Source organism: Tyto alba, unplaced genomic scaffold (assembly GCF_018691265.1).
Source record: "Tyto alba isolate M040663 unplaced genomic scaffold, T.alba_DEE_v4.0 Super-Scaffold_12, whole genome shotgun sequence".
NCBI classification, from domain to species: domain Eukaryota; kingdom Metazoa; phylum Chordata; class Aves; order Strigiformes; family Tytonidae; genus Tyto; species Tyto alba.
In genome coordinates, this window is record NW_024881274.1 from 4,379,498 (window position 1) to 4,403,926 (window position 24,429).

The 24,429-nt window shown below is 48.2% G+C and overlaps 3 protein-coding genes and 1 long non-coding RNA gene across 18 annotated transcripts in view; 3 read left to right on the top strand and 1 right to left on the bottom strand.

Moving 5' to 3' along the window:
- Positions 1–4,828, top strand: part of FAM117A (family with sequence similarity 117 member A) — a 32,918-nt gene extending 28,090 nt beyond the window's left edge. For 9 of the 10 annotated variants that reach the window (XM_042787528.1, XM_042787527.1, XM_042787525.1 and 6 more), the window contains 6 exons: positions 473–589; positions 1,124–1,237; positions 1,554–1,688; positions 2,206–2,428; positions 2,797–2,917; positions 3,411–4,828. In XM_042787528.1, the coding sequence (XP_042643462.1) occupies positions 473–589; positions 1,124–1,237; positions 1,554–1,688; positions 2,206–2,428; positions 2,797–2,917; positions 3,411–3,750 (1,050 nt within the window). In that variant the 3' untranslated portion in view covers positions 3,751–4,828. The remainder of the gene's footprint in view (positions 1–472; positions 590–1,123; positions 1,238–1,553; positions 1,689–2,205; positions 2,429–2,796; positions 2,918–3,410) is intronic. The other variant, XM_042787529.1, reaches the window with a different exon arrangement.
- Positions 4,829–5,618: 790 nt separating this feature from the next.
- Positions 5,619–14,271, top strand: SLC35B1 (solute carrier family 35 member B1). Its single transcript, XM_042787425.1, has 9 exons — positions 5,619–5,848; positions 6,356–6,459; positions 6,618–6,748; positions 7,248–7,278; positions 7,488–7,645; positions 7,987–8,113; positions 9,242–9,348; positions 9,627–9,780; positions 10,150–14,271. The coding sequence occupies exons 1-9, from the start codon at positions 5,634–5,636 to the stop codon at positions 10,200–10,202; spliced, it is 1,080 nt and encodes a 359-aa protein (XP_042643359.1). The 5' UTR covers positions 5,619–5,633; the 3' UTR covers positions 10,203–14,271.
- Positions 14,272–21,105: 6,834 nt separating this feature from the next.
- LOC116959666 lies at positions 21,106–23,587 on the bottom strand. The gene is made up of 3 exons (XR_004406000.2): positions 23,330–23,587; positions 22,641–22,744; positions 21,106–21,939 (listed from the first exon to the last, which is right to left on the bottom strand). It is a non-coding gene; the product is annotated as an uncharacterized LOC116959666 (long non-coding RNA).
- The window catches only part of LOC104358864 (speckle type BTB/POZ protein), a 29,304-nt gene continuing 28,057 nt past the window's right edge, over positions 23,183–24,429 (top strand). For 2 of the 6 annotated variants that reach the window (XM_032985022.2, XM_032985025.2), the window contains exon 1: positions 23,816–23,967. The gene's annotated coding sequence lies outside the window, so the exon portion shown is untranslated. Of the gene's footprint in view, positions 23,266–23,815; positions 24,142–24,429 lie in introns of those variants that run through there. The other 4 variants (XM_032985020.2, XM_032985024.2, XM_032985021.2 and 1 more) reach the window with 4 other exon arrangements.

Genomic DNA, 24,429 nt, shown 5'->3' on the forward strand with positions numbered 1-24,429 from the left:
GTTTGGTTACGCCTTTGAACTCCGATACGGGAGCCTGAGGTCTCAGAAGCGAGTTGTGTGTTCTCACAGTTGGGTGAGGCTTTTCCTCTCGGTAATGCTTCTCTGTACAATGAGTGCCTGAAACCCTACGTCACCGCTCATCAGACGGGAGCCTGTGCAAGCTGCGCAGCGGGCGGTTGCGGTTGTTTCTCCGGAGTAATGGTTTGGTGCCCTTTATCTCGCCAGCTACCTGTGGTGATTAAGCCACTGACTTCTGGGCAGGTCTCTTGCCGTGTAGGTTTGTGAGGTTCAGGCTCCAGATAAGCGCAAACGTGGCCAAAATGACTTTGTTTTGGCAAATACTAACTAGATGGCTATCTCCTAATGCCCATTGCTGAGTGTTGGATTAATGGGGGAAGACTGGCACAGGACTGTGAATGGGCAGGGCTCTTCTACCAGCCTCTAAGCCAGTAAATGTTGTGATTATTCTCAGCCGTGTTTCTCATCACTTCAGACTCCAGTGTCCTGGCATGACGCGGAAGTGGGGAAAGCCAGCTCCAGTGCTCACAAGCGTTCTGCTTCTTGGGGTAGCACAGATCACCGCAGAGAGGTAAACCAGACCACTCCCAATGCTCGAGCAAGAGCTGTGTTAGCTCGTGACGTGTAGGAGGCTCCTGGTTGCACGGGAGGGGAGCGGGAGGACAGGATGCTATTGAAGATGAGACCTTCGCCCTTGTTTTCATTCCTGTCTGGCTAAAGACTGATCTTGTTGGCTTCCTCTAGCCGGCAGCTATTGTAAAGTAGCTCCACGGAAACTCGGTGCATTGCTCGTTGGTGTCGTGGCCAGTGTGGGCTCCAGCAGGGCCTGGCTCCTCACGCTTTCTAGGTGGAGGATGACCCAGACCTGCTGGAAGAAGGGCAGTGGCCACGTTGCAGTGGGGGAGTTTGTGACGAGGCCTCGCGAGTACGTCTGGTCCATCCTTTGAGAGGTGGCTGGAGCTGCTGCTTGTGTGATTGAAACCGTCTCTGTTTTGGCACTTCCTTGTGGGTTGGGAGAGAGGGGGAGGAGAGAGACGAGGAATGATCCTTTGTGGTGGAGGTGTGTTGGCTTGTCTGGTTCTGTAGCTGAAACTTTGTTTGCTAGATTGCCAAACTGAAGCAACAGCTCCAGCGAACAAAGCTAAATGGCAGAAGTGGCAAAGAAAAGGAGAAGAGCTCCCCGCTCCAGGGCGACCATGCTGTCCTTGGATCGCTCAGGGTACGTTCACGTCTCCCCCTGCTCTGCTGTCACCGTATGTCCTAGTGGAGTGGAGACCAAACTCCTTTGGGCAGGGGTCCAAGCTGTTCTCAGGCTCCTGCTTTCATGCCTGAGAAGGGAGAATTTTTTTTTCCGCTTCTCCCACCTTTGCAACGTGTCCCTGTGCTTTGAGCTGCAGTTAATGAGTTTACGTGACTCTGCTGTCAGTCTTCTCCTGGAAGGTTTTGGCTGAGCCCTGGAGAGCTGTGGGAACAGGATGTAACTGCTGAGTTTGTGCAGATACAACTCTAACTCATTTGATTCTGGATTGTTACAGGACTTTCCTTCAGGCTTCCTTTCTCCATCTCCCATTTTGAGGCTCAGTCCTTGCTTGCATAGGAGCCTGGAAGGGCTAAACCAGGAACTGGAGGAAGCGTTTGTGAAGGAACAGGGAGATGAAGAGCTTTTGCGGGTAAGTAAAGCTCACAGATTGTCCTGAATCTTCTGGGTGGTCTTGGAAATCCTTTCCTCTAAAGACACTGCCTGTATCTGTTTCTTGGCCATGGGAACAGTCTCTTGTGTGTAGTTTTGGTTTGTTCCAAGCATATAACTGTCTAAATTGGGTCAAGTGGCTGCTGACTTCCCTCCTTAAAACTTGCTGGTGCTCTGAGAGATCAGCCAGTAGTGGTCTCAGGATAGATGACACCTCACTGACAGCTCTAAGACTCTGTCTTAGACTGGCATCCAGAGGCTACTTTGTCCTGTGCAGGTGCAGGAGAAGTGACCCCAGATGGTTTATGAACTGAGCAGGATCCAGAGGGGCCCATGTCCTTCTGGTTGCAGAGGTTGCGCTCCCTGGAGTGGAGGCTCTGCCTGTGTCTGCATCCAACGCCCTGAGGAGCTGCTCTATCTGCAGGTGCAGCTGCTGTCAAACCTCTTCTCTTGGGACAGGGCTTTCTTGCTCCTCTAAGACTTTGCTTCCTCCCTAGATATTGGATGTCCCAGATGGCCACAGGGCCCCAGCGCCTGCCCAGAGAGGCTCTGGAGATGCCTCCCTGACTCTGGAGCCCGGCAGTGGCAGCTGTAGCAGCCTCTCTCTTTCTCCTTCCCCTTCGGTGCCTCAGCACCTTTCTCCACACACCCTGGTGAGGCTGGGAGCAGAGGAGCCCTCCTCTGCGGCAGACGAGGTGCAGCCAGATCCAAAGGAGAAAGGTAAAGGCTGAAAGCAGAGGGGTGGGAGGTCTGGGGAGACGAAGGGGACCAGTGCCACGAAACCCGGGGTGCAGTGGCTCCTCCCTGTCTGTGTGCTGGGTTGGAAGCTGCAGCTGAGATGGGAGAGAGGAGCTCGGCCGATTTGGCTAAACTGTAGTGGACTCTTAAAGTTCCAGTAATTACCCTCCAGGTGGGTGGTTTCCAGTCCTAGATGAGGGATGGGAGCTGGGAACTACACAGATGAAATGCCGCAAGCTTTGGGGTGTTGTAGCCTGCAGCTCCAGGGTTTAGAAGAACATGTGTGGTGTTGAGTTAGAGCTGTTGGATTCTTCCTGAAATTTCTCAAAAAGTATCTTTTTTCCTGCTAGAGGAGGGCAGCCCTTCACCAGTCCTGGCCTTTGCTTCTTCTCCTCGACCCAACCACAGCTACATGTTTAAACGGGAACCTCCTGAGGGATGCGAGAAGGTCCGGGCCTTTGAAGAAGCTTCGTAAGTATGAGGAGTTGTTGGCAGAAGAGAAACGTGCGGGAGGCTGGTCCTGCGGGAGGATGGTGGGGGCAGCTGAGGCTTCTGTTCCTCCAATCGCCACCCCAGCCCTGCTCTAAAAGTAGGGAGCAGCCTCTGGGAAAACGCTCCCAGCAAAAACGTGGCTGCTCAGGCCCAGGTGGGAAGAGCTGAAAGCTGAACTGCTAACGCTCAGCCACACGTGGAGGGATCCTGAGATTCCTTGTCCTTCCCAGCCAGTTGGTTTTTCTCGGCCAGCAGAGCCTTCTGAGGAGAAGGTTCTCCTATAAAAAAGTGGGCTTTTGAAATCAAACAGGCTCTTTGTGCTGCTCTATACCCGAAGAGCGATCCAGCTCACGGGCAGTTCAGCTTTTAGGCTCTTTGCAGAGTGCACGACTCCAGGGATTTTCCCTGCAGCTGCTGGGTGCCCTCAGGAGTGTCCGTTCCTAATCCTGCCCGCTCTGTCTCTCTCCTTCAGCTCCCCCAGCCCTGATCAGCCCTTTCGGCCTTCCTGCCCAGATAAGAACAAAGTGCACTTCAACCCCACCGGTTCTGCCTTCTGCCCCGTCAGCCTGGTGAAGCCTCTCTTCCCAAACGTGGGCTTCCTCTTCCGGGGTTTTCCGGCTTCTTCCAGCCCTGCCACGGGCACGTTTACATCCTGCCAGCCCCCAGCCCCGGCGCCGTTCCTCGCGGGGCGGAAGGACGCTGCAGTAGATAGCTTCAGCGAGGTGCCCAAGTCCCCTTCACTGAATTACGAACACTGGAAGCGCGGCCAGCCAGAGGAGAGCGTCGTCTTCCACAGTTCTCTCGTGGTGTGAAGCCTTTGGGAAAGCTAGCCAGCAACAGCAGCTCTGGCTCCTCAGCGCGTCTCTGCCAGCCTGTGGAGCCTAGTGCCTTGAAGTTGGGATGTGACAGCCAAGAGGCAGCTCTGGAATTGAGAACCACAGCAGTCTTCTTCCAAGGATGATAGAAACTGTGAAATAAGTGTGCCACGGGACTCCTTGCTGCTGGAGAGGCTTGTTTCTCTGAGCCTCCCCTGTTCAAAGCACTTTCCTGTGTTGAATTGTCTTTGTTTCCTGTGTGATTGTTTTGCTGGTGAAGAGCAGCCGGGCGCTGCTGCGGGGAGCAGAGGGCAAACTGGGGCTCCGTGGCTCTGGCCACCAGGTTGAGCTGGGAAGAATTCAGGGTTAGGGCGTCCTTGGCACCCCGCAGCCCTGGGGCTGCCGGGGCTTGCTGATCCCTGGGGAGTGGGAAGGGGAGGAGAAGGGGCCTGTAGGGCGGCTGCCCCGGGATATATTGGAGCAGAAAATGTCGTGTGGCTGCACTATAAAGACAAATCAACTCCCTCAGAGCCTGGAGAGCAGCAGAGCCCTGCCCCTGCCTCCCCTGGGCAGCCCTGGAACTTGAGCGTGGAGCTGTGAGAACGCTCTGCTAAAGGGGGGAGGATGGAGGTGACTAAATGCAGCCGTCGGGCAGGTCTGTGCTCTGGAAAAGCTCCCGTGGCCGTGGGTGAAGGCGTGAGCTGCCTCCCTGAGCTGGGGGGGGAGCCTCGGCCACGGGGAGGGAAACCCAGCAGCGCAGAAAGGTCCCTACTCAGTGGCGGGGGGGTGGGGTTTGCTGCTGTAATTACCCCCTGCAGCTTGGCTGGGGGTGGATTTGGGGGGTGAGGGGTGCGTGGGGGCCGGGACCCCGCTGAGGGGGTTCCGTCCCCCCAGGGCTGCCCTCAACGGTGAAGCAAAAACACGGGAACATGGATTGTAAAGCCTCTTGACAACAAAAGTATTTTGAGCTTTGTGTTCTGTTGCAAAGGCTCTGGATTGTATTGAAGAAGCCTGTTTTCTTGTATCTGATGTAGAAACTCTATTTTCTTCCAAAGACACTATTTTTGCAGCTGTTTTTGAAGTTTGTATTTTATGTATGTTTTGCAAAGCTTCAAGAAGGAATGTTAGCTTTGGAGTTTTTTGTCTTGTGTCTAGAGGGTTGTTTTGTTTTTTGTTGTTTTTTTTTTTTTTTCAGATGCTGGTGTTGCCAGTTCAAATGAAACAAAATAAATATTTCAGGCATCCAAAGTCCATCTTGGGGCTTTAATATATATATATTGAATCTAAAGAGGGGGGTTGAGAGCGTTTAGCAGCTGTTGGAGCTGGGACCAGGCTCAGAGCCCTTTTCTGCGGCAGTGCCGCGCGCTGCTGCGCACCAGGGGCTTCATCCTGCCGGGCCTCGAAGAGTTAAAACGTCCCGCGGGTGCGGAGCCCCGCGGGGGGATTGGGGCAGCTCCCGGGGGCGGGCGGGCATTAGGACCTGCGCGACGTTTCCCACGGCGCATGCGCACCCCCCAACGGCTCGAGTCGCTCAGGCGACGGCGGGAACGCCAACCAAGTTACCGCCCGTTCGCTCCGCCCCCGGCCGGCCGACCAATCGCCGCTCTCCACATCGGGGTACGTCACCTGAAGGGCCGCGCTCGGTGAAGGTCCCCGGTGTGGGGCTGTCCCGGGCGCTGCCTGCCCCGCGGGGCGCCCCGCGGCCGTGACCGTGGCCGAGCGGCGGCCGGGGCGGCCCCGAGTGGCCCCGCCGTGTCCCCCCGTGTCCCCCCGCCGCCGGCTCCGCCCGCCCCGCCGCGCCGCCCGCCCTCCTCCGGCCCGCGGCGGGCCCGGCAGCGCGGCGGGGCGGGCCGGGCGGGCCCTGGACCGCAGGCGGGCGCATGAGGCCGCCCGCTCCGCCGCGGGACGCGGGGCTGGACGCGGGGCTGGAGGCGGCCCCGGCGCTGAGCGGCCGCGCTGCCGCCGCCATGGGAGCGACCGGGCCCGGGCCCGGCCCCGGCCACGGCCCCGCGCTGCCCGAGCGGCTCCGCCTGCCCGTCTGCTTCCTGGGAGTCTTCGCCTGCTACTTCTACTACGGCATCCTGCAGGAGAGCATGTGAGCGCCGGGGGGGAACCGAGGGGGGAGCCCCGGGGGGCGGCCGGGAGCGGGGAAACCCAGGGGGTGGCTGGGAGTGGGGCTGACCCTGGGCGATGGGGAGCTGAGGGAGGGGACCGGGAGGGGAGAGCCCCGGGGGGTCCGGCAGCGGGGGACCCCTAGGTGAGGGGGGAGCTGAGGGAGGGACTGGGAGGGAGGGGAGCAAAGGGGGATCCCCTGGGGGTGGCTGGCGGGGGGGGACCCCGGAGGGTCCGGGACAGGGGGATCCCTGGGTGAGGGGGAGCCGAGGGAGGGCACCGGGGGGCGGGGGGGTGTGAGGAAAGGGGGAGCCCCGGGAAGGAGGAGCCTCGGGTGGTGGCTGAGAGGGGGGGAATCCCGGGGGAGGGAACCGAGATGGGAGGACCCCCGGGTGAGGAGGAGCCGAGGGGGGGGCGGCTGGGAAGGGGGGAGCCCCAGGGGTGGCAGCTCCGGGCTGAGCCCCAGCGCTAACGCCAGCACATCCCGCAGCACGCGGGGACGGTACGGGGAAGGCGCGAAACAGGAGAAGTTCAAGTACGCCCTGACCCTGGTGTTCATCCAGTGCGTGATCAACGCCGCCTTCGCCAAGCTCCGTAAGTCGGCTCTCGGGAGCTGCCGGGGCTGCTCGCGGTGTTTTCCCCCAGGGAGGGGCCAACTGCCGCCACCCTCGCGGCACGGCATCGCCGTCGGGTGTCTCTGGTGACGTCCGGGCAGCTCTCCCGATCGTTCTTCTCCCTTGTTTATCTCCCAGTGATCCATTTTTTCGACGCTGTCAAGGCGGATCGCACCCGGAGCTGGCTCTACGCCGCCTGCTCGCTCTCCTATCTGGGCGCGATGGTTTCCAGCAACTCGGCTCTGCAGTTCGTCAGCTACCCGACTCAGGTGGAGCGGGGGCCAGGGGGGAGGCGGCGTTAACGTATGGCTTAGCACCCTGGTACCCCGAAAACGGGCACCGTGCTGGGGAAGCTGGTGCTGTGGCAGAGCTGGAGAAGTGACAGGGGAGGGAAACTGTGGGTTTGCGGCTTGTTTTTTTACAGAACTGCCTTTGTGGGGCTGCGTCGGTCAGCGCTGGGTGTGTGGAGAGGGGTTAAGAGATCTCAGGCTGGTCCCGAAAGGGAAGAGCAATCCCTAGAAACAATGGGAATTTGCTAACTGGGGAGTTGGTGCTGATGTTGGAAGCCTTGAGGTGGTTTCTGAAACCATCGCTGTTCATTTAGCAGTTGCTCTGTGCTGGGGTTTTTCCACCTTTTTTTTTTTTTTGTGAGGTGTCAGCTGTGGTTTAGGCAGGGAGCCATCGGGGTGGTCTCGCCCGTGCGGGGCCATGACTGCTCTCGTTGCAGGTGCTGCTACGCAAACAGTTAACACGGTCTTTCTTTTCCAGGTCCTAGGCAAATCTTGTAAGCCCATTCCAGGTAAGCAAATTTCACGTTTCTTCTTGTACATTTGTGTGGATTTCTCGTGCCCTCAACAAGGATCTCAGCTGTCAAAACAGCCTCTCCCCTTCTGTCCCCTCTGCCACGGGAAGAGCAAATGGTTTTTTGTCCGTGTGTTGTTCTGTTGGGTCAAGTTAAAATCCCCGGCGAGGGTTTTGGGAGCGGTTTGTGACGTTGCTTCTTTACAGTCATGCTTTTAGGAGTGACTTTGCTGCGGAAGAAGTATCCACCCGCCAAGTACCTCTGCGTCCTCTTGATAGTTGCAGGCGTGGCCCTGTTCCTCTACAAACCGAAGAAGGGGGCCGGGAGCGACGATCACGTCTTTGGTTACGGAGAACTCTTGCTGGTGAGCACTGCCCGCGCGCAGGTAGCCCGGCTGGGGTGGAGGAGGAACGAGCAGTTACAACCCAGATAAGGCCGTGGCCTTTGTACCTCAAGTGTACCCTAAAGCTGGTGTGGAAACACTTCTGCAGGAGGGCACCTGGGTTTGAGGGGTGCACGTGTCAGCTGTGGTACGAGACAGCGCGTAAGTGTGTGCACATCGCTCTTAGCAAATGTTTTGAGGCCGTATAGTTGGTATTTCGTAGGGGATTGGGATGTGAAAAGAGGAGGGAGGATGCTCAAGGTCTTCCTCAAAGAGAAGGAACGAAGAATGAAGGTTTTCTTTGCTGTCTCTTCTTCTCGTAGCTGCTGTCCTTGACCTTGGACGGGCTGACTGGTGTTTCTCAGGACCACATGAGAGCTCACTACCAAACGGGTTCCAATCATATGATGCTGAACGTTAACCTCTGGTCCACGTTGTTCCTGGGGGCTGGTAAGGAACCCCCTGCAAAAACCGCAGCCGCCGCGCCCCGACACCGCCCCAGGACACGCCGGGGGAAGGGACCTTCTGTCCTGCTCCAAAAACGGGCTTAGAACACTTTCTGCAAATAACTCGATGTTTTGGGTTGGGGTTTTTCTCCTTGTAGCTGAGCTGTCGGTGTAGCTCTCCCCGTGCCCACCAGAGGACACCGCTCCACTCACAGAGTGGCCGCCCAAATGCCTGGTGTGTCCCCCCCCCCCCCCCCGGGAAGCCCTTCCCGCGGGCTGGCTCTCTGCTCCAGCCCCACAGCTCGCCGGCACTGGCAGAGAAGCAAACCCTGTCAGTGTAGCTTTCTGCTCCAATTAGAGAGGAGCACCTCGAATTAATTGCTAGGGACTGTTTTGTCAGAATTGGATCTGCAGTTGATGATCGCTTCTTTCATTAATTAACTAGGAAGGTGATCACTCTTTCTCCTGTTCTCTTTGTTTTCTACTGTGTGGAATGCCGTCTTTGCTTTTAGTAGCTCCTGTTATGAATCACAGAATCACAGGCTGGCTTGGGCTGGAAGGGACCTTAAAGCCCCCCCAGTGCCCCCCCTGCCCTGGGCAGGGTCCCCTTCCCCCAGCCCAGGGGGCTCCCAGCCCCGTCCAACCTGGCCTTGAACCCTTCCAGGGAGGGGGCAGCCACAGCTGCTCTGGGCACCCTGGGCCAGCGCCTCACCCCCCTCACAGGGAACAATTTCTGCCTTAATAAATCAAATCTAAATCTACCCTCTTGCAATTTAAAACCGTCCCCCATCGTCCTACCCCCACCCCCTGATCCAGAGTCCCTCCCCACCTTTCCTGCCCCCCCTTTAAGCCCTGGGAGGCCGCTCGAAGGGCTCCCCGGAGCCTTCTCTTCTCCAGGCTGAACCCCCCAACTCTCTCAGCCCGGCCTCCCAGGGGAGCTGCTCCAGCCCCCCCAGCATCTCCGTGGCCTCCTCTGGCCCCGCTCGAGCAGCTCCGGGTCCTCCTGCTGTTGGGGGCCCCCGAGCTGGGCCACCCCAGGTTGGGTAAACTGAAATCACACTGTGTTGGCTGCGGCTGCCCGGGCTGCCTCTGGGCTCGTAATTCCTGCTTTTCATCCTGATCTTTCTTGCAGGGATACTGTTCACTGGAGAGCTCTGGGAGTTCTTGAGTTTTACAGAACGCTACCCCAGCATCATTTACAACATCCTACTGTTCGGCCTGACAAGTGCGCTGGGTCAGGTAAATACACCTCCCTTGTTCTGCCGTCCCCACGGGGCCGTGTTTGCGCAGTTGGGAGACAGCAAAGTGAGGCTGCTTCGCTTTCCGTTGCTCTGCGTGTTGCTCGCTTTCTGTACACACTGCCTTTGGAGTAAAACTGGTTTAAGTTTGTATGCCAATAATCAGGATTTGAAATAAGATTCTGTCGGCTCTAGTTCGATGGCTTTTCATCTGAAACTATGATCCATGTTGTACTTTTTCCAGTCCAAGTGACAAAGGCGTCTTTTTGGTTTTTACAGAGTTTTATTTTCATGACTGTGGTATACTTCGGACCTCTGACTTGTTCCATCATCACCACAACCCGCAAATTCTTCACCATTTTAGCGTCCGTCATTCTATTTGCCAATCCCATCAGTACCATGCAGTGGGTGGGGACAGTCCTCGTGTTCTTGGGTAAGTCTGCGAAGCAAACGCCTGAGCTCTGTCCCCTGATAACTTAAATGGACACGAGGTGTAGTGAAGGGAGAGCTAACAAAAGATGCTGGTCAAAAAAAAAAAAAAAAAAAAAGGTAAATATATTAGAATACTCGATGGAAGAGCGCGTTAGTAGCCTTACAGCACAGGAAAAGAGGAACGTGACTTCTAGCAGACCTGTCTGGTCTTTTCCCAGACACGCACACACGGGGTAAGTCCCTGCCTCTGTCAGAAATAAGCTTAACAGCACCCATTTACGAATGGTCACTCAAAGTTCCTTGTTTTATGTTTGTATGAAGAACGTGAAGAAATTTTCTATGCACATGGATTATTTTTATCTCTCTGCAGGCCTTGGACTCGATGCCAAATTTGGAAAGGGAGTAAAGAAGACATCGCATTGAGGAAATAGTTGATCTCTGCAGTTGGAATGAACTTTTAATTTATTGTCTTGTACCTCAAAATCTGTTATGAAACTGGACTCAGGATAGGTAATCAGAAGGGGAGTGTTTGGATTTTTTTTTTTGTTTTAGTTTTTTATTTCTAAATTGTCTTAAAAGTATAATACTTTAGTTTTAACTGTAATTAAGCTTTTTTTTTTTTTTTTTCTTCTGTAATCAAAGCTGCAGTACTAGATCCTAGCAGCAGGATTAAATTCTTGCCTTAACAGGAGAAAAAACTTCATATCTTTATTAAAGAGACAATGGCCACTTTTCTAGAACTTTAATTTCAGTATTGTTGGCTGATCTTGGGGAGAAATGGCACACTTCTCTCCAAGGAGAGGGCTAGTCTTAGAATTATGTTAGTTCTTTGGCATGGCCCAGAAAGATCCCTGGATTAAAGGCCTGTGTTGAAGACCACCCCCTCTTCTGATTGCTTGTATGGTTTTTCCATAACTGAGTTGGTGGAGCAGCCAGTTGGATGTTCTTCCATTAAGGTAATACATGTAAACACCAAGATGCGTTATGGCCTTCATCCGAGCTCTTCTAAACCAGGAGCAACTCTTGGCATATGTATAAGTTTACAGGAAACCTTTTTAACCAGTGGGGCCCAAATTAATTCTTTTCATCCCCCTTGCTGATGAAGGCACAGGACCCTCTGCTGCTAAAACCATGCCAAGGCTGTGTGACAGCGGCTTCTAAACGTTGAAAGAGCCCTTGCTAATTAACCGCCACCACAGTGAGCCTTCGCACACCCGCCCCGAGCCCAGGCTAGCTCCCCAGTGCTGTACGGGGAGGAGTTATTACCATAATGATGCCTTTAGAGTTGGAGAGCAAAATTCTCCAAAGAGCAAACTTTACACATGAAAGCATGTTTCTACCAGCTGTCGCTTGGTCTCCATCTGTTCTGTGGCTTTGGCCTTTTGCCCCTCCAGATGGGATCTTGATCTCTTTCCTGAGCGGCTGCTGTAAGTCTCTTTCTCTCCATCCCCTGCTTCCCCCACCCCTCCAGTGATTCTTACCACTTTTTTTTGGCCTCAAATTTGGTTTTCATTTAATCTGTTTTATTATCCCGTAGTTCTACTCCAACAACACGTTTCTTGCAAAATTAAACCCGAGGCTATTAAAGGGTCTTTCTCACTCACCTTCACCTCTTTGCTGACTTACATTGCCTTAAAGGTCAAGTGATAAGTAGCAGACAAACATTCTCAGTAGTAGAGAATCTTGAAGCAAAAGCTTCTGACTTAACTCCATGAATACTGCCTGACAAACACCATGTGCTGGCATCTGCCACTGTATGGAGATTCTGGCCTCCTTTGAGACCGTTAGGCTTCCCAGTATCTCTAAGGTAATGAATCCCATTCCCATTTTATAAAAGGGAGCAGAGAAATTGCACGACTTGTTCATGAATACTGTGGCAGAGATAAGAATTATCGTTTGTGTGATTTAACCATAAAAGCATCTTTTCTCTGTGTTTATAGGACTTGCACTCCTCTCTCTCTTAGCACTATCTTAAATTTAACCGATTCTCAAACTCAGCAACCAAAATCTGCAAAAAGATTCTAGGCAAGCTCTCAATTCTATTAGTTTTGCAGATTTGTTTTCCCTTCTATTAAACTAGTAATCTAATATAGGAATTGACCCAGCTCCCACATCACTGTGCAAATATGGACACCTGAAAAACACATTATAAATCACTCCCTCAACCATCCGCTTCCTTGTGATAATCTTGGAATTTCTGTTCAAACATGTCACCTGTTCAGAATATCTGAGTCATTGCTGTTACAAACCACTATTCTGTTCTAGCAAATGTGCTACAAATCAAAGGGAAATTGCTCCATTTTGATTCCACAGAAGCAGAATTGCTTATTAGCAATAATTTTGTACTGACTAAAGCTCTTGAGAAGGTAGATGATCAGAAATTGAGGGAGTCAGATAGCAGCAGCCTTTCTCCACTGTGCTGTCAGTCTGTTATTGATGATCTTTTTATTTACAGCATCTCAAGCCAAATTTCCCCTTCTGTGTAGAGACTGCTCTTCTGAGCTCTTCACCCCCTTTTACCCTGAGTCTAGGTGTAGCTCTAGGAGAGGCCATGTCTTAAAAAAAAAAAAAAAAACCCAAACACAAAAACCACACCAAAAACCCCCCACCCAAAACAAACAAAAAAACCCACCCACCAAAACAACAAAAAGCCCAAACATTTTGTTAATTCTTTTCTTAACCATTGAAAAGAGCCACCTAGTTTCAAGGGAACTCTTGCCCAAAGCCCCAGGTCTGTCCCTGTCCCCACACTGCTGCAGCCCCAGTGACCAGCAGAAAGAATGAAGCTGGGACCTTCCTAGGGTCTATTTTCTAAGCCAAGATCTGTCTACCCGTATCTTCAACTTGTCTGTATTCAGAGCACAGATTTAAAGATCAGTCTGCCAAGAAGAAAGAAAATAAAGGAGATTTTTCTCTCTCCTGATTGCTGCAGGCTCCCTTGACCCACTTTAACTCTAAAGCCTATTCTGGTATTGCTCCAGCTTGGTTCTTGCAGCACCTCTGACTCTTAGTCAATAAGAATTTCTTAAAACAAAGGCAGCTTTTGTACCTACCTTGGGTCTGAATCCTTTGGATTTCCTTGGACAGCTTGCTGTCTTCTCTTCAGACCTCACGTACTGCGAGATCCCAGAGGAGGCTACAAAAGCAATTCAAGAAGCTATTTTCAAATCAGCACTGGCTTTTCTTCTTGGACAGTTTTAACAACACTGCCACAAAACAGGTCCCCAGCACTGAGCTGCCAGGAGGATTGCTGTAATACCTCTCCCCAGTGACAGACTGGTTACCACATTTTGAGAAGCCTGCCTGGTGGCCTTTGGTGTACGTTGCTGCTTGAGCTCATCTGTCTCTATGAATAAAGACAGGTAAACTCCAAAGGAGCTGGGATCCAATAAAGTTTTCATCCTCTCTGTTACTTTTTCCTATTAGAAATGGTAGCTGCTCTTCGAGGCACCGTTTGCAGAGGGATAATTATGTTCAGTAGCTTTTGGCTTTGTTCTTGTCTGTGATTTTTTTTTTTTATAAACAGCGCAAGTGTCTTCAGAGGCAATGCTTGAATTTCTGGTGAGGTGTCAGGAAAGGCTTTCTGTCTTCAAGTAAGGAGATTAGTAATGTACAAAGTGTTGACAGAAATTACTCTAGTTTATCTAGATACTGCATAACATCTAGGGTATGGCCATGCAAAGGAATCTTTAACTACTGGCAAGTTATATTTTGCTTATTCAAAGAAGGAACCGTTCTGAGGTACATGCTCACCTGTAAGCAGTTTAGAGGTTTCAAGGGATTAAAACACAGTGCCCAGGTTCTCCGCCAACAGTCTGGGCTTCACCAGTTCTACTATGACTTGGTTTGTCTCTCTGCTTTTTTTCAGACATTCTCGTTTATTAGAAGGGTGCAAATATAGTTAAATAAAAAAAGACTACCTTGTTCTTCTTAGTCCTGTGTGCTTGATCTGTCTTTCTTTCCCTAGCCATAAGGAAGCAATAGTTTTGTGATAATGCCATATTTTCCAGAATTAAGTTTTTGTAAAGTGTAAAACATCACCCTTTGCAGCCAAGATGGTAGGTGCTTTGAACACTCACTGTGTAATATTTTGAGTTTGGGTTGACTTGCCAAGGAGTTACTAAAGGGAATGCTTGTGGTTTGCTCCTTCCTTTGCAGATGTGACTGGCCTTTCTCTGAGTAGAAGAGGAAGAGAAATCAGTTGAGTAGGTGATTAGTTTATTAAGTGCCTTAGACAAAGCCCTGCAAGTGCAAGACATGAAGGTCAGACTGAGAAGTTATGAGGAGATTCCATCTTCTATTTTTTGTTGGCTCCAGAGTCTCAACCCTGAGTCCATTTATGACTCAGCAGTTACCAGCAGGGGGAACTCTTATTTCAATCATTTTCAAGAAATACAAGGAGAAAAACAACAAAAAAGCAGTTCCTGTTTAATTACTGATATAACTGTACTTCTAGAGTCTTTGTGCTGATAGTAAAAACATAATATGGAAATCAAGGTCTTACTCCATTTTTATTCTGCTTACTTTTTTTTGACCATCATCCTCAGAGACTACACTGAGGCTAAGTCATTAGAAGCTTTAAGAAAATCACCATCTCTTCTGCACAATGGCCTTTGTTACAAATAGCATGAGTAAAAATAAGTATGTGCACACCTGCATGTCCTGTTGTCCTCGTGTAACACAAACAGCTGGTGTCCTGCACAGCAGCAGCCGTTGGCATCACAGTCAACATTTCTGAAAACATTTCTGCCAGAATTCTCCAAGGAACCTTGTCAGCCCTTGGTGGTTCCAGGGAGATGAGAGGAGTCACACACGTACTGAGAATAAACAGCAGATTACATTGCTGCAGTGTTTGTGCCTGTTGTCCCTCCAGGAGGAACTCGTTGATGTATCAGCTAAGAAAGGTGAAGTTTTTATTTCATAGCTAACTGAGGCATGGCATCCACAGGGGGGAAAACTTGGCAGCTGCGTTCCTTTTCCTTTCATCTTCCTTGTTTTTACGAGCTCCTTCTGCAACTCCATTAGCAGATGTTTAAAAAAACCCAAATGTTTAGAGAGTGCCTAGAATAAGGTAGATGATACTGTATGCACGTATATTCTGTAGAGGCAGAAATAATTGTGTAATGCTGATAATTTTCTGGTCACAGGATAGTAAATTCTCATGCAGTTAAGGAAGTTATTGAAATCAATGAATTGTGAATCTAGAAGACAGCACTTAAAAACCCCAACCCTAATGGTCTTTCTTCAAGAACAACTAGGATTTATGCTGTGCCGCTCAATTAAGAGTCGGTGATTATGTGATCTTATCCTGCAGGATTCCACAGACTTGCAAGCGAAATGGGAATTCCTATCAGATTTCACAGACAGAAAAGCACATGAGAATCAAAATAGCACCCATCAGGGAAAACACATGCTAGCTTTAGAGTCCCTCTTTAGCATGTAGTAAGTTCATGCTGACTAGCAGTAGGAAGAAGTTTGTAAGGCCAGTAGAGATGGGATATGCATTTGAAATATATACTCTTATAATAAACACTTTCATACTTAGATTTACAGTTCATAACTAATAGAATTTCAGCGACAGTGAGCCAGGGATGCAGCTAAAGAACAGGAAAACCTGTAATTGCCTCAGACTGAAACTGAGACAGCTAGATGTCGCCCTGAAATGAAGTATTAACGGTTTTAAATATTTTAAGTAGAAAATTAAGATGAAAACTGCATTTAAGGCTTCAGAATTAAATAAGCAAAAATGATCATATGGCTTTTTTTTCCCTTTATCTTGCTGTGCTTTTTTTGCAGTGCTTGCAATGTCATTTTCATTATTTCAGTATATTTATGCACATATAGGATCCTGCATGCTTTTAATACCTTCTTCATCATCACACTTCAGCTACTTTGGTAAGCTCACAGCCTATTTCCAAAGTTTTTATGAGCAATTCACCCTTTTTAAAGAAAAAAAAGGTTAAGAAGACAGCACAGTTGTCATAGACAGTACTTGTTGAAATACTGACTCATGCACTAGAGATGTTTTGCTAGGAGAATGCAAAAAAAGGCTGCCCAAGTCAGGGATGGTGGTGTGTTTTTTCCTGGAAGTAGGTTCAGGTCCTTTACTGGGTCTTCAGTTACTCCAGGAGCAGTATGGATGTGCAGCATTATGCATTCCCAAGAGCGGTTCTATTAGCACAGACCAGATGCTGAAGAATCCATAAAAGAAAATCCAGCCACGTCAGTCATGGAAACCTTCCATCACTTGGAATGAGCACTAAGTCTTTTGCTTGACTGAAACCTGAAAATGGGTAGGAAGTGAAATATTTTAATAGGCATGCATAATTCTGGGGACAGCAAGGACAAATTTCCATAATGGTTCTTGTACACAGGGATTTGCTTTTCTGAAGGTAGGACTAACACCCCACACTTTTTAATCAAGTGTTGTTGTAATTTCCCCTTTATAATAGCAATAGAAAGACAACGCTAAGGAATCTTGCAGCGGCCCTGGAACATGAATAGAGGGCACACCAGGCCCATCTGTAATGGCCTCTTCCCACTGATAGCAGAAAACTGTCCTCCAAAGGACTATTTCCCACCTAAAATTAAACATTACAAGACAATAAAAATCTCAACCCTCTCAAGTACACTCAAACAGTAGGGATCATTGTCTGCAGTTTCTGTGGTAGTGGAAAAAGTAGACAGTTGCATTTGTGTCCTCTGGCAGCATGATTGCCTGACATTCATTAGCCAAACTTCTAAAAATCACTTCTCAGAACAATGCAAATGGTTTTCCAGTCAAAGGCTGCCTCTCTTATTCCTTATCAGCTTTGAGGAGCAGAGTCTGCTTTTCAGACACATTTGCAGCCTGCTCTGATTTAGTTTATTCTCAGAATTAAAGCGTCACTTTCTCCCAAGGTCTTGAGAGATCTCACTCAGTGAATGCAATAGGCTATAATTTGTTAATTAGTTTTACAGTGAATGTGGCAGGAAAAACAAAGTCCTTGTTTCAGGATTCAGAAACACCACCAATTTGGATTAGCAGGTTCTGCCCCTGCCTGGGGACCTGTGTGGCAATCCAGTAACCTAAAGTGGTTCAATGATTACTGAGTTTTTATTTTTGTATGAACAGCTAGACTAGATCTGCAAAAAGAAAGTGTTCACAGCCACACCTGGAGAGATGTAAGACTCAGATCTGGGCACACTAAACACGGCTGAATTAGCAAATTCCCTAAATAATGAGGCCTGAGATGTATCAAGTTAGGCACTTTAATGCATAGTTTTGACATAAGCTTTATTTTCCCTAGTTTGATAATTTCTAAGATTTTCTTTTCCCCTCTGTCTATAATGCATTAAGGATATTATCACTTAAAATCCCAGGGGTACCGGTTAAGATAGCTTCATTAATATTTCTAAGCAGCGAGACACCCTTATCTGATAATTGAGGAAATGCCCAGGAAGAAATTAATTATTTTTGCAGTCAGTAAATACTTTAGGAAGTTTGAGTTACACAAAGCTTGGGAACCCATATAGGAGGCAACATTTCATTTAATCATTTATAAACTTACCCAGTCACAGAAAGGGACAGCACAGTCCAGTGGAGAAACAAACAAACAAAAGTGTTCTGCAAGTGCTAGAATTAGCAATACCTAGTTTCCTACAGATTTGAGATTTGTGGGTGATTGTGGCTCCCATTTCAGCTTTCTCCATAGTTAGCATATTCACAGAGTTTCTCCCCCACACGGATGCACTAGTGCTTATGAAACTGGAGTGTAATGTCTTCAAGCACTTGGGGAGGTCCCGTTCCTCCATCCAACCCCTACTTTAATAGAATGTGGTAGAATGCAATGAACTTTGAGACTTCTACTTTCTTTTAATTTGGTTGGATAATGCTGCTGAATTAGAAGTTATTGAGGGCAGGAAGATAGGAACATCAACAACATAAGCTTTGTCTCCTTGAGAAATCAAGTTAAAGTGATCATGCAACTAAAGACTAGAGCATACAGGTCTCTACAATAGGACCAAAACACTGCATGGACAACCTCACTTTTGGTTACTTCATGGCTTCTGAATGTGTGGTTTTGAAATCACTGTTCTAGAAAACAATTTTCTATGCAATAACTGAGTGCATCTTCAAATTAAATTAAACATCTGAATACTCATTACTAAAATTTTGGTTGCAGTAACTTAATGCCATAATAGTCATTGCTGGACATTACTAATGAGAAGGCAAAACCAAAGAAATTATTAGCTCCACATTAAGCAGTTCAGTTCTGTAAGAATATTCTAGAGTAGCAATATTTAAGTCACAATTCTTGCTAAAATTTGTGCAATAAAGTACATATTGACTGCTAATATTAATCTTTATCATTGTATTGAAAGCAGAAATTTGGAGAGCTCTCCTCCCTTCCACCAGCATTCAAAAATACAACAAGACTAAACTGTCATCTTGTTATGAATGCCAATGCTGAGTAATTGAAAAATTATTAGTTCGTATATATGTTAAAAATCCTGCCTTTCCCTTAATTGTAGTTATTCCCTGCAAGGTCCAGACTGCAAATGCATGTTGATGTTCTCCCTTTACTACATCACTTCTCTTAATTGTTCCCTACTTTTTTCTTGATTTACTTCCTTTTTATATTTTTCTTTTTATTTTTGCAGCTGTTTGAGCCCTTTATGCTCATTCATACTTTCATGCTCTGTTATACAGAGTGAATCTTACCCTTGATTTCCAAGTCTTTTGTCCAATTATCATTCTGCACCTGTAGAAGGGGAAAACAGGAGTGATAAAAACCTTCAGACTGTTGCAGTCCATTCCCACTTCTTCACTAAGGAAGATTGCTGTGATAACATTGAAGATTCATTCTTGTTTGTGGAGAAAAGCTGGTTTGAATAAATCAGAGGACTTTTGACAATGTTCTGAGCTCCTCTACTCTGCAGGTGCTAGCAGAGTTAACAGTGTCTTGGAGAAAGGAAAATAATTTCACAGACCATTAGGGCTGGTGGGAAGCAGCAGGATCAGGTTTTAATGAATACAGGATCAAAAGCATCTTAAAGCAAACCTGCACTGAAAACAAGAGCAGGCTCATCAGGGAAGACAGGAGATGCTTCTAACGAGAAACAAAGCACCAACTCAAAGACATGAGGGAGTCACTTTCTCACAATAGTGCATTTTAAAGTATAATTTCCTCTTCTGAAAAATTAGCTTTGGTACTTTTCCAATACATGTAAAAATAGCACTATGAACAGATTCCCTGCAATTAAAATCTCCAAGTCAGAGTTTTTCCAAAGGAGGTCAAGATTTTTTAAACTATGTTTGTTTTCTCACAAGTAAAAATACTTTTTAATCACAACAGCAACTAAGTTAAGTTATCTTACAGTATTGTGAAGTTAGGAAAGCAAATTCTGACAAGAAATATGCAGAGCAGTAAGCTCAGACCTGGGAATGGTTTGTATGTGAAAAAGGAGACTATCCCATCTCTACCTGCTGGCACTTTCTCACAGAAGTGCTGATTGTTATTGTGGTTTGTACTGAATTTAACGCTGTTGTGTATGTGGTGGCTGTACTAGAGCAAATTTACCCCTTCATGCTCCAACGGACACAGGTGCTACTGGATCCAAATGCAGTGAAGGTGGGAACTAATTGTTTAAGTGCTCAGGCATTGAGAGTTCTGAGCACATGCATAACCTGAAACTGGCAGCACTTAAATGAATTTTCAGGTCAGAAAGGGCAGTACCTGAAAAATTTAGGTATCTGTAATTTTATACATCTGTTGAAAAAGAATAGTTTTCAGTCATAAGTCTGATCTGGATGCGTAAAATCCACCTAATTCCTATACTCCCAGATTTCTGCTTTGAGACTGGAAGCAACTAGTTTCCCAATTTTGCCTCTTTTGTTTTAATATACAAATAAGCTCCTTAACTTTTCCATACTTTTAAGGGTTTTAAAAGATGGGTAATATTTGACTTACCCTCCTACTCCGTGCAACACTAAAGATTACTTAATTTAGAGTGAAGGAAAAGTGAGGATGCTGGACTCAGTGTCTAGCTTAGTACTTGCTATTCTGTTAAGTTAAAATTTGAGGAAAAGGGATGCAAAAGAAAAAGCTCACCAGTTTCCTTTCCCTGAAGGATACTCAGACTTACATGGTTCAAAGAAGCCAGTATCTCAGAAGCTTTTCCTTTCATCACAAACCATATCAGCACTTACTGTCCTCTAGTGTGCTCTGCTAGTGCCAAAGCTTAGACTCCTTTGACAAGATAAATAATAACGTAGGCTTTGTACTGGGCTAGGTGAGAGCGTGACATTTTCACAATGGAGATACCCCAGCAGAAGTCAGACTGGAAGGATAACCTATTAGATGTTAGATTTTTAATTGGCTATGGCAAATATTACTAGATCACAATGAAACCACTAAAGCCTATAATATGAAGATTATTTTTGTGACTTAAATTTAAAACAAGCAGTAACCATACCCTCAAACTAAACATCGATTCCATTACTGTTTGTGAATATACCACAGCATTCCTTTTGCGCTACATATGGAAAATGAGTTATATAGATGTCTCACTGGTATAAGAAGAGGTGAATCAAGCAACTCGCAATGTTTGTGTGACTGTTACATATATAAAAGCCTCATTAAGTTCCCCCAGTGATTGGAGATAGGTTTTGTTTTGAAGGGGTTTGTTTGTTTTTGTAACAAAGATAGCAAATACAGGAAATAATTAAATAACCATGTTTTCAAACTCTCCTGATCACCAGGCGCCTATATGAGATTTTAATTAGTGCTGCATTTTCAATAACTCTGTATCCCTACGTGTTGCTGATTCTTTCCTGGATAACAGGGAGATAATTATGAGGATCCTGTTTTTCAGTCTCTCACTAAAGGGACGGCTGATATATTTAATCATGATGTAGAAATGCTGGCAGCTTTCTCTGAGTTCAGCCTCTCTCTAATTACATTTCTAGATTTTTAGTAAATTGAAAGGGAAAATGTAGGAACAAAATAATTAAAACCAAAGAGGAAGTGAATATTAAAAAGCAGGAGCTGTTTAAAATTCTTGCACACAACTCTCACGGACATCAGTTTAATCAGCTTCACATAAAAATCAAACTTACACGTACACAAAAGTAACACCTTCAAACCTATATGTACATTACCATTTACTGGTTCTTTTCGTGCAGAAAAAAAACACCTGTCTTTTATGATTCAGATGATACTGAGAATTATACCCAGATTGAATGCATTTGAGAATTTGGTACTCTCACATGCACAGTACTGTCAAAACACACACATCAACATATCCCCATGCAAGTTTTCAAGGTTCAAGCAATACCTGCACCTAGCAATTGTCCAGTAGTTTTATTACAGAATTGTATCAAAGACAGAAGGTGGTTGGATTTGTGAAGAGGAAATTACAGTATTTCACTTCTATCTGCCACCGAGGAGGGCAAAATTGACCTTAAATAACTTTTTCATATGGAGGAGAGGTAAAATTCAATCTTCATTTTCACAGATACCCAATTTAATTTTCCACTTCCTGGGAACAAGAGAATTTTGATCAGGAGAACGTCATAAACTGTAACAGAGGTTGACCTCCCTACTGCTAAGTGACACACAGCCAGTGTTGAATTAAAGGAGACATTTCTGTTTGTTCTATCTAGAAAACCCTTGCATGAAGACCCTGCAGTTTAAGAGCTATAAGGGAGGGGAGAGGGGAATCTCTTTGTTTTCTCTAAAACTGGTGCTGTAATTTCCTTTTGTACTTCAACTATAAGAGGATAAATACATCAGTAAAAATCCATAGTTTATATTGGGAATATAAAATCCAGGCTAATAGATAGGGTATGAAAATTAGTTTCTAGGAGCAATGTGTAGCCAGAGTAGGAACACTAATACCAATTCTGTACTTCCCAAGAGGCAGCTTTATGGCATTTCTTCATTACAATGCAGAATTACCTGCTGTTTTGTCACCATGGGCAGCAGTTTGTGAAATGAAGGAATGAAGCAGGGTCCAAGAATTGGTCATGACTTGGATGAGATACTTGCCAGGAAAACCCAGGACACTGCAGAAAATGTTAGCAATAAAACAGGCAATACTCTCCGAGTCAGTAGTTGAGAAATGTGGCAGCCTGGTGTACAAGATCAATTGTGCTATGAGAAGCAGCATTTTTTATCTGGGAGAAAGAGAGAAAAAGACTTCGCATCTTTCATTTAAATAAGTGTAGCTGTGATATGTATTGTGTAACCTGGCTAATCTGGTTATTGAGGTGCTTTGTGCATAATTGTATTAATTCACTATAACACAAGACTGAAACTGGCAGAAAAGGAAGGCTAGCTCTGGATAAGCTTCTCCACAAACATTTAAGTAATTAAGGACTATTAACAATGAAAATTTTGCTTCCTCTGGTTGCAAACCATTACAAATTAGAAGACCCATACATAAACAAGATCTTAGGATCACAGGATAATTTGAGTTGGAAAGAACTTCAGGACATCATCTGGTCCAACATGCTCAAAGCAAGATCACCTGTAAGATCTGACAAAGTTGCTCAGGGCTTTATTTAATCAGGCCTTGACAACCTCCAATAGAGACCGCCTAATCTCTCTGGGCAACCTGTCCAAATGCTCATGATTAAAAAATTTCTTCTATTCAGTCTAAATAGCTCTTGATTTTGCTCATTTCTTATCCTACTGCCATGCGTCACTAAGAAGTGCCTGGCTCTGGTTGAAAACCCCCTTGTAGGTACTAAAAGGTCTGTAAGGTCTCCCTTCAGCTTTTGATCTAGGCCCTCAAATGACAGACATAAAGCATGTTTGCTTTATAATCCTTTTCTCAAACAGTTAAAATAAATGCTGGGGCTTGAGAAAAACTCACCAATCATCCTCAAACTTGGCAAGAAATTCTCATCGTACACAGTGGGGGGAGCTGTTCTTTACAAGCACTGGTGACCCACACACTGAAGCAGCTCAGGAACCAGCCTGAAATGAAAGGGGAAGTAAGAGCTGTTTGTATGTTTACTAGACAAAAGTAAGCCCAACCCTTAAAGGAAGGGGAAGGAATGGTGAAACCAGGCCACACCACCACAGCAAAAGAAGCGCTCACCCTCTCACTTCCCCTAACGCTTCTCCCTTGGGTGACAGGATTTAAAATAAAACCCTACCCCAGCACCAAGCGGAGCCCTGTAACCCTCACAGAGCAGTAACAGTGGAGGCCTCCAGGACAGGGGGGAGCGCAGCACGATATTACTTCAGACATCCCAGCCCTCAGAGAGGTGTGAGGAAACGGCAGACGGCACACGCCGTAGTGCTCGACGCCTTTCCCGCCTTTTCCCTCACCTCCCTTGGGCCCCGCCCCTCCTCGCGCATGCACAATGCGCCTCCCCCCCCCCCCGCGTGACGTATGAAGGGGAGGCGGGGGCCGTTGGGGAGCCCGGATGTGTCAGTTTAGGGCAGTTATGAGGAGACCGCAAAGGGACAAGCGGCAGCGGTAGGCTTCTCAGGTGAGGTGGGAGGGGCCGTGCGGGGGAAAAAAAAGCAAAAATTGGGCGAGGACTGGAAACCTACCCAGGGATAGGGGGAAGGTCGTGTCGCCGTTCCCCCCACTGCTTGCCTCCGTGAGGTGTGTGTGGGGCAGCTCCTCTGTTTCTGCGGCGGCCTTGCCGCACGACGGGGAAGCGGGAGACCCGCACGGGCCAGCCCCCCCCCCCCCCACCTCCCTCCATCTCCTCCGCCGGCTGTTTAAATGGCACTGCGACAGGAGTAGCTCTTTGCCAAATAGTGAGCTCTGACACTTGAGGGGACCCCAAAGCACACAGCGCATGCTCTACCGCGCTGCCAGATTGTGAGCCACCGGGAGGGGAATCGGGAGAGCCCGGCCGAGCGCGCATGCGCAACGGAGGGATGTGTTTGGAGGCGCTGGCACATGCGCGGAAGGTGCACCAGCAGAGAGCAAGCTGGAAAGGGCTGTGGGGGGGGGGGTCTTGTGCGGGAGAGCGTGCGCATGCGCAATGGGCCGTGGCTGGGGAGGCGGCGTTGCTGGCGTGTTGCGCATGCGCGGCCGGGAGGGGAGCGCTGGGAACAGCCATATCCTGCCTGTTCGCCAACTCGGCGCCTGCGCAGTAGGCTGCTGCGGGGACTTGCGGAATAATGAGCCTCTGCATCTGCTCGGGGGGAAGCGGTGGAGGAAGACATGCTGCCAAATAGTGAGCTCCAACTGCTGGTGTTCTCCTAGGGGGGCTGGCTGCGGAGTGGGGGGGCAGAGTCCGGGGGCGCGATCCCCACCCGCTGCACCTGCTTGGGCCAGGGCTGCTTGGGCTTCCCAGCCTGCTTCGGAGCCGGGCTGCCTCTGGCGGTGGGAGTCACTGGTGGGGCAGGAGGTAAGAGCTGTGGGGAAGGGGGCAGGAGTTGGGAGAGGGATGGGTAGCTCGGCCGGGGAGGGGGGGTGGGAGCGGGGGAGCAGGGCCTGGGGGGGGGGGGGGGGGGCATAGGTGCGGCAGGGAAAAGTTGGTGGGAGGCCTGCTTAAGGGATCCCTAGAGATCCCCAGGCAGCGATAGAGGTTCAGTGGGGTGCCAGGAACTGAGCAAGGAAACACGAGGGGGAGAAAGGAAATAAGGGCTGGAGTGGAAAAACTGAGCTGCCTAACAGTGTAACCAAGTAAGGGGTG

What these genes read in the sequence shown, in the direction of transcription:
- SLC35B1 (XM_042787425.1), top strand. Translation starts at nt 5,634, where the DNA reads ATGAGGCCGCCCGCTCCGCCGCGGGACGCGGGGCTGGACGCGGGGCTG. An exon ending in CGCCGCCTTCGCCAAGCTCC is followed by an intron (nt 6,460 to 6,617) that starts GTAAGTCGGCTC and finishes TTTATCTCCCAG; the next exon opens with TGATCCATTTTTTCGACGCT. An exon ending in TCGTCAGCTACCCGACTCAG is followed by an intron (nt 6,749 to 7,247) that starts GTGGAGCGGGGG and finishes TTTCTTTTCCAG; the next exon opens with GTCCTAGGCAAATCTTGTAA.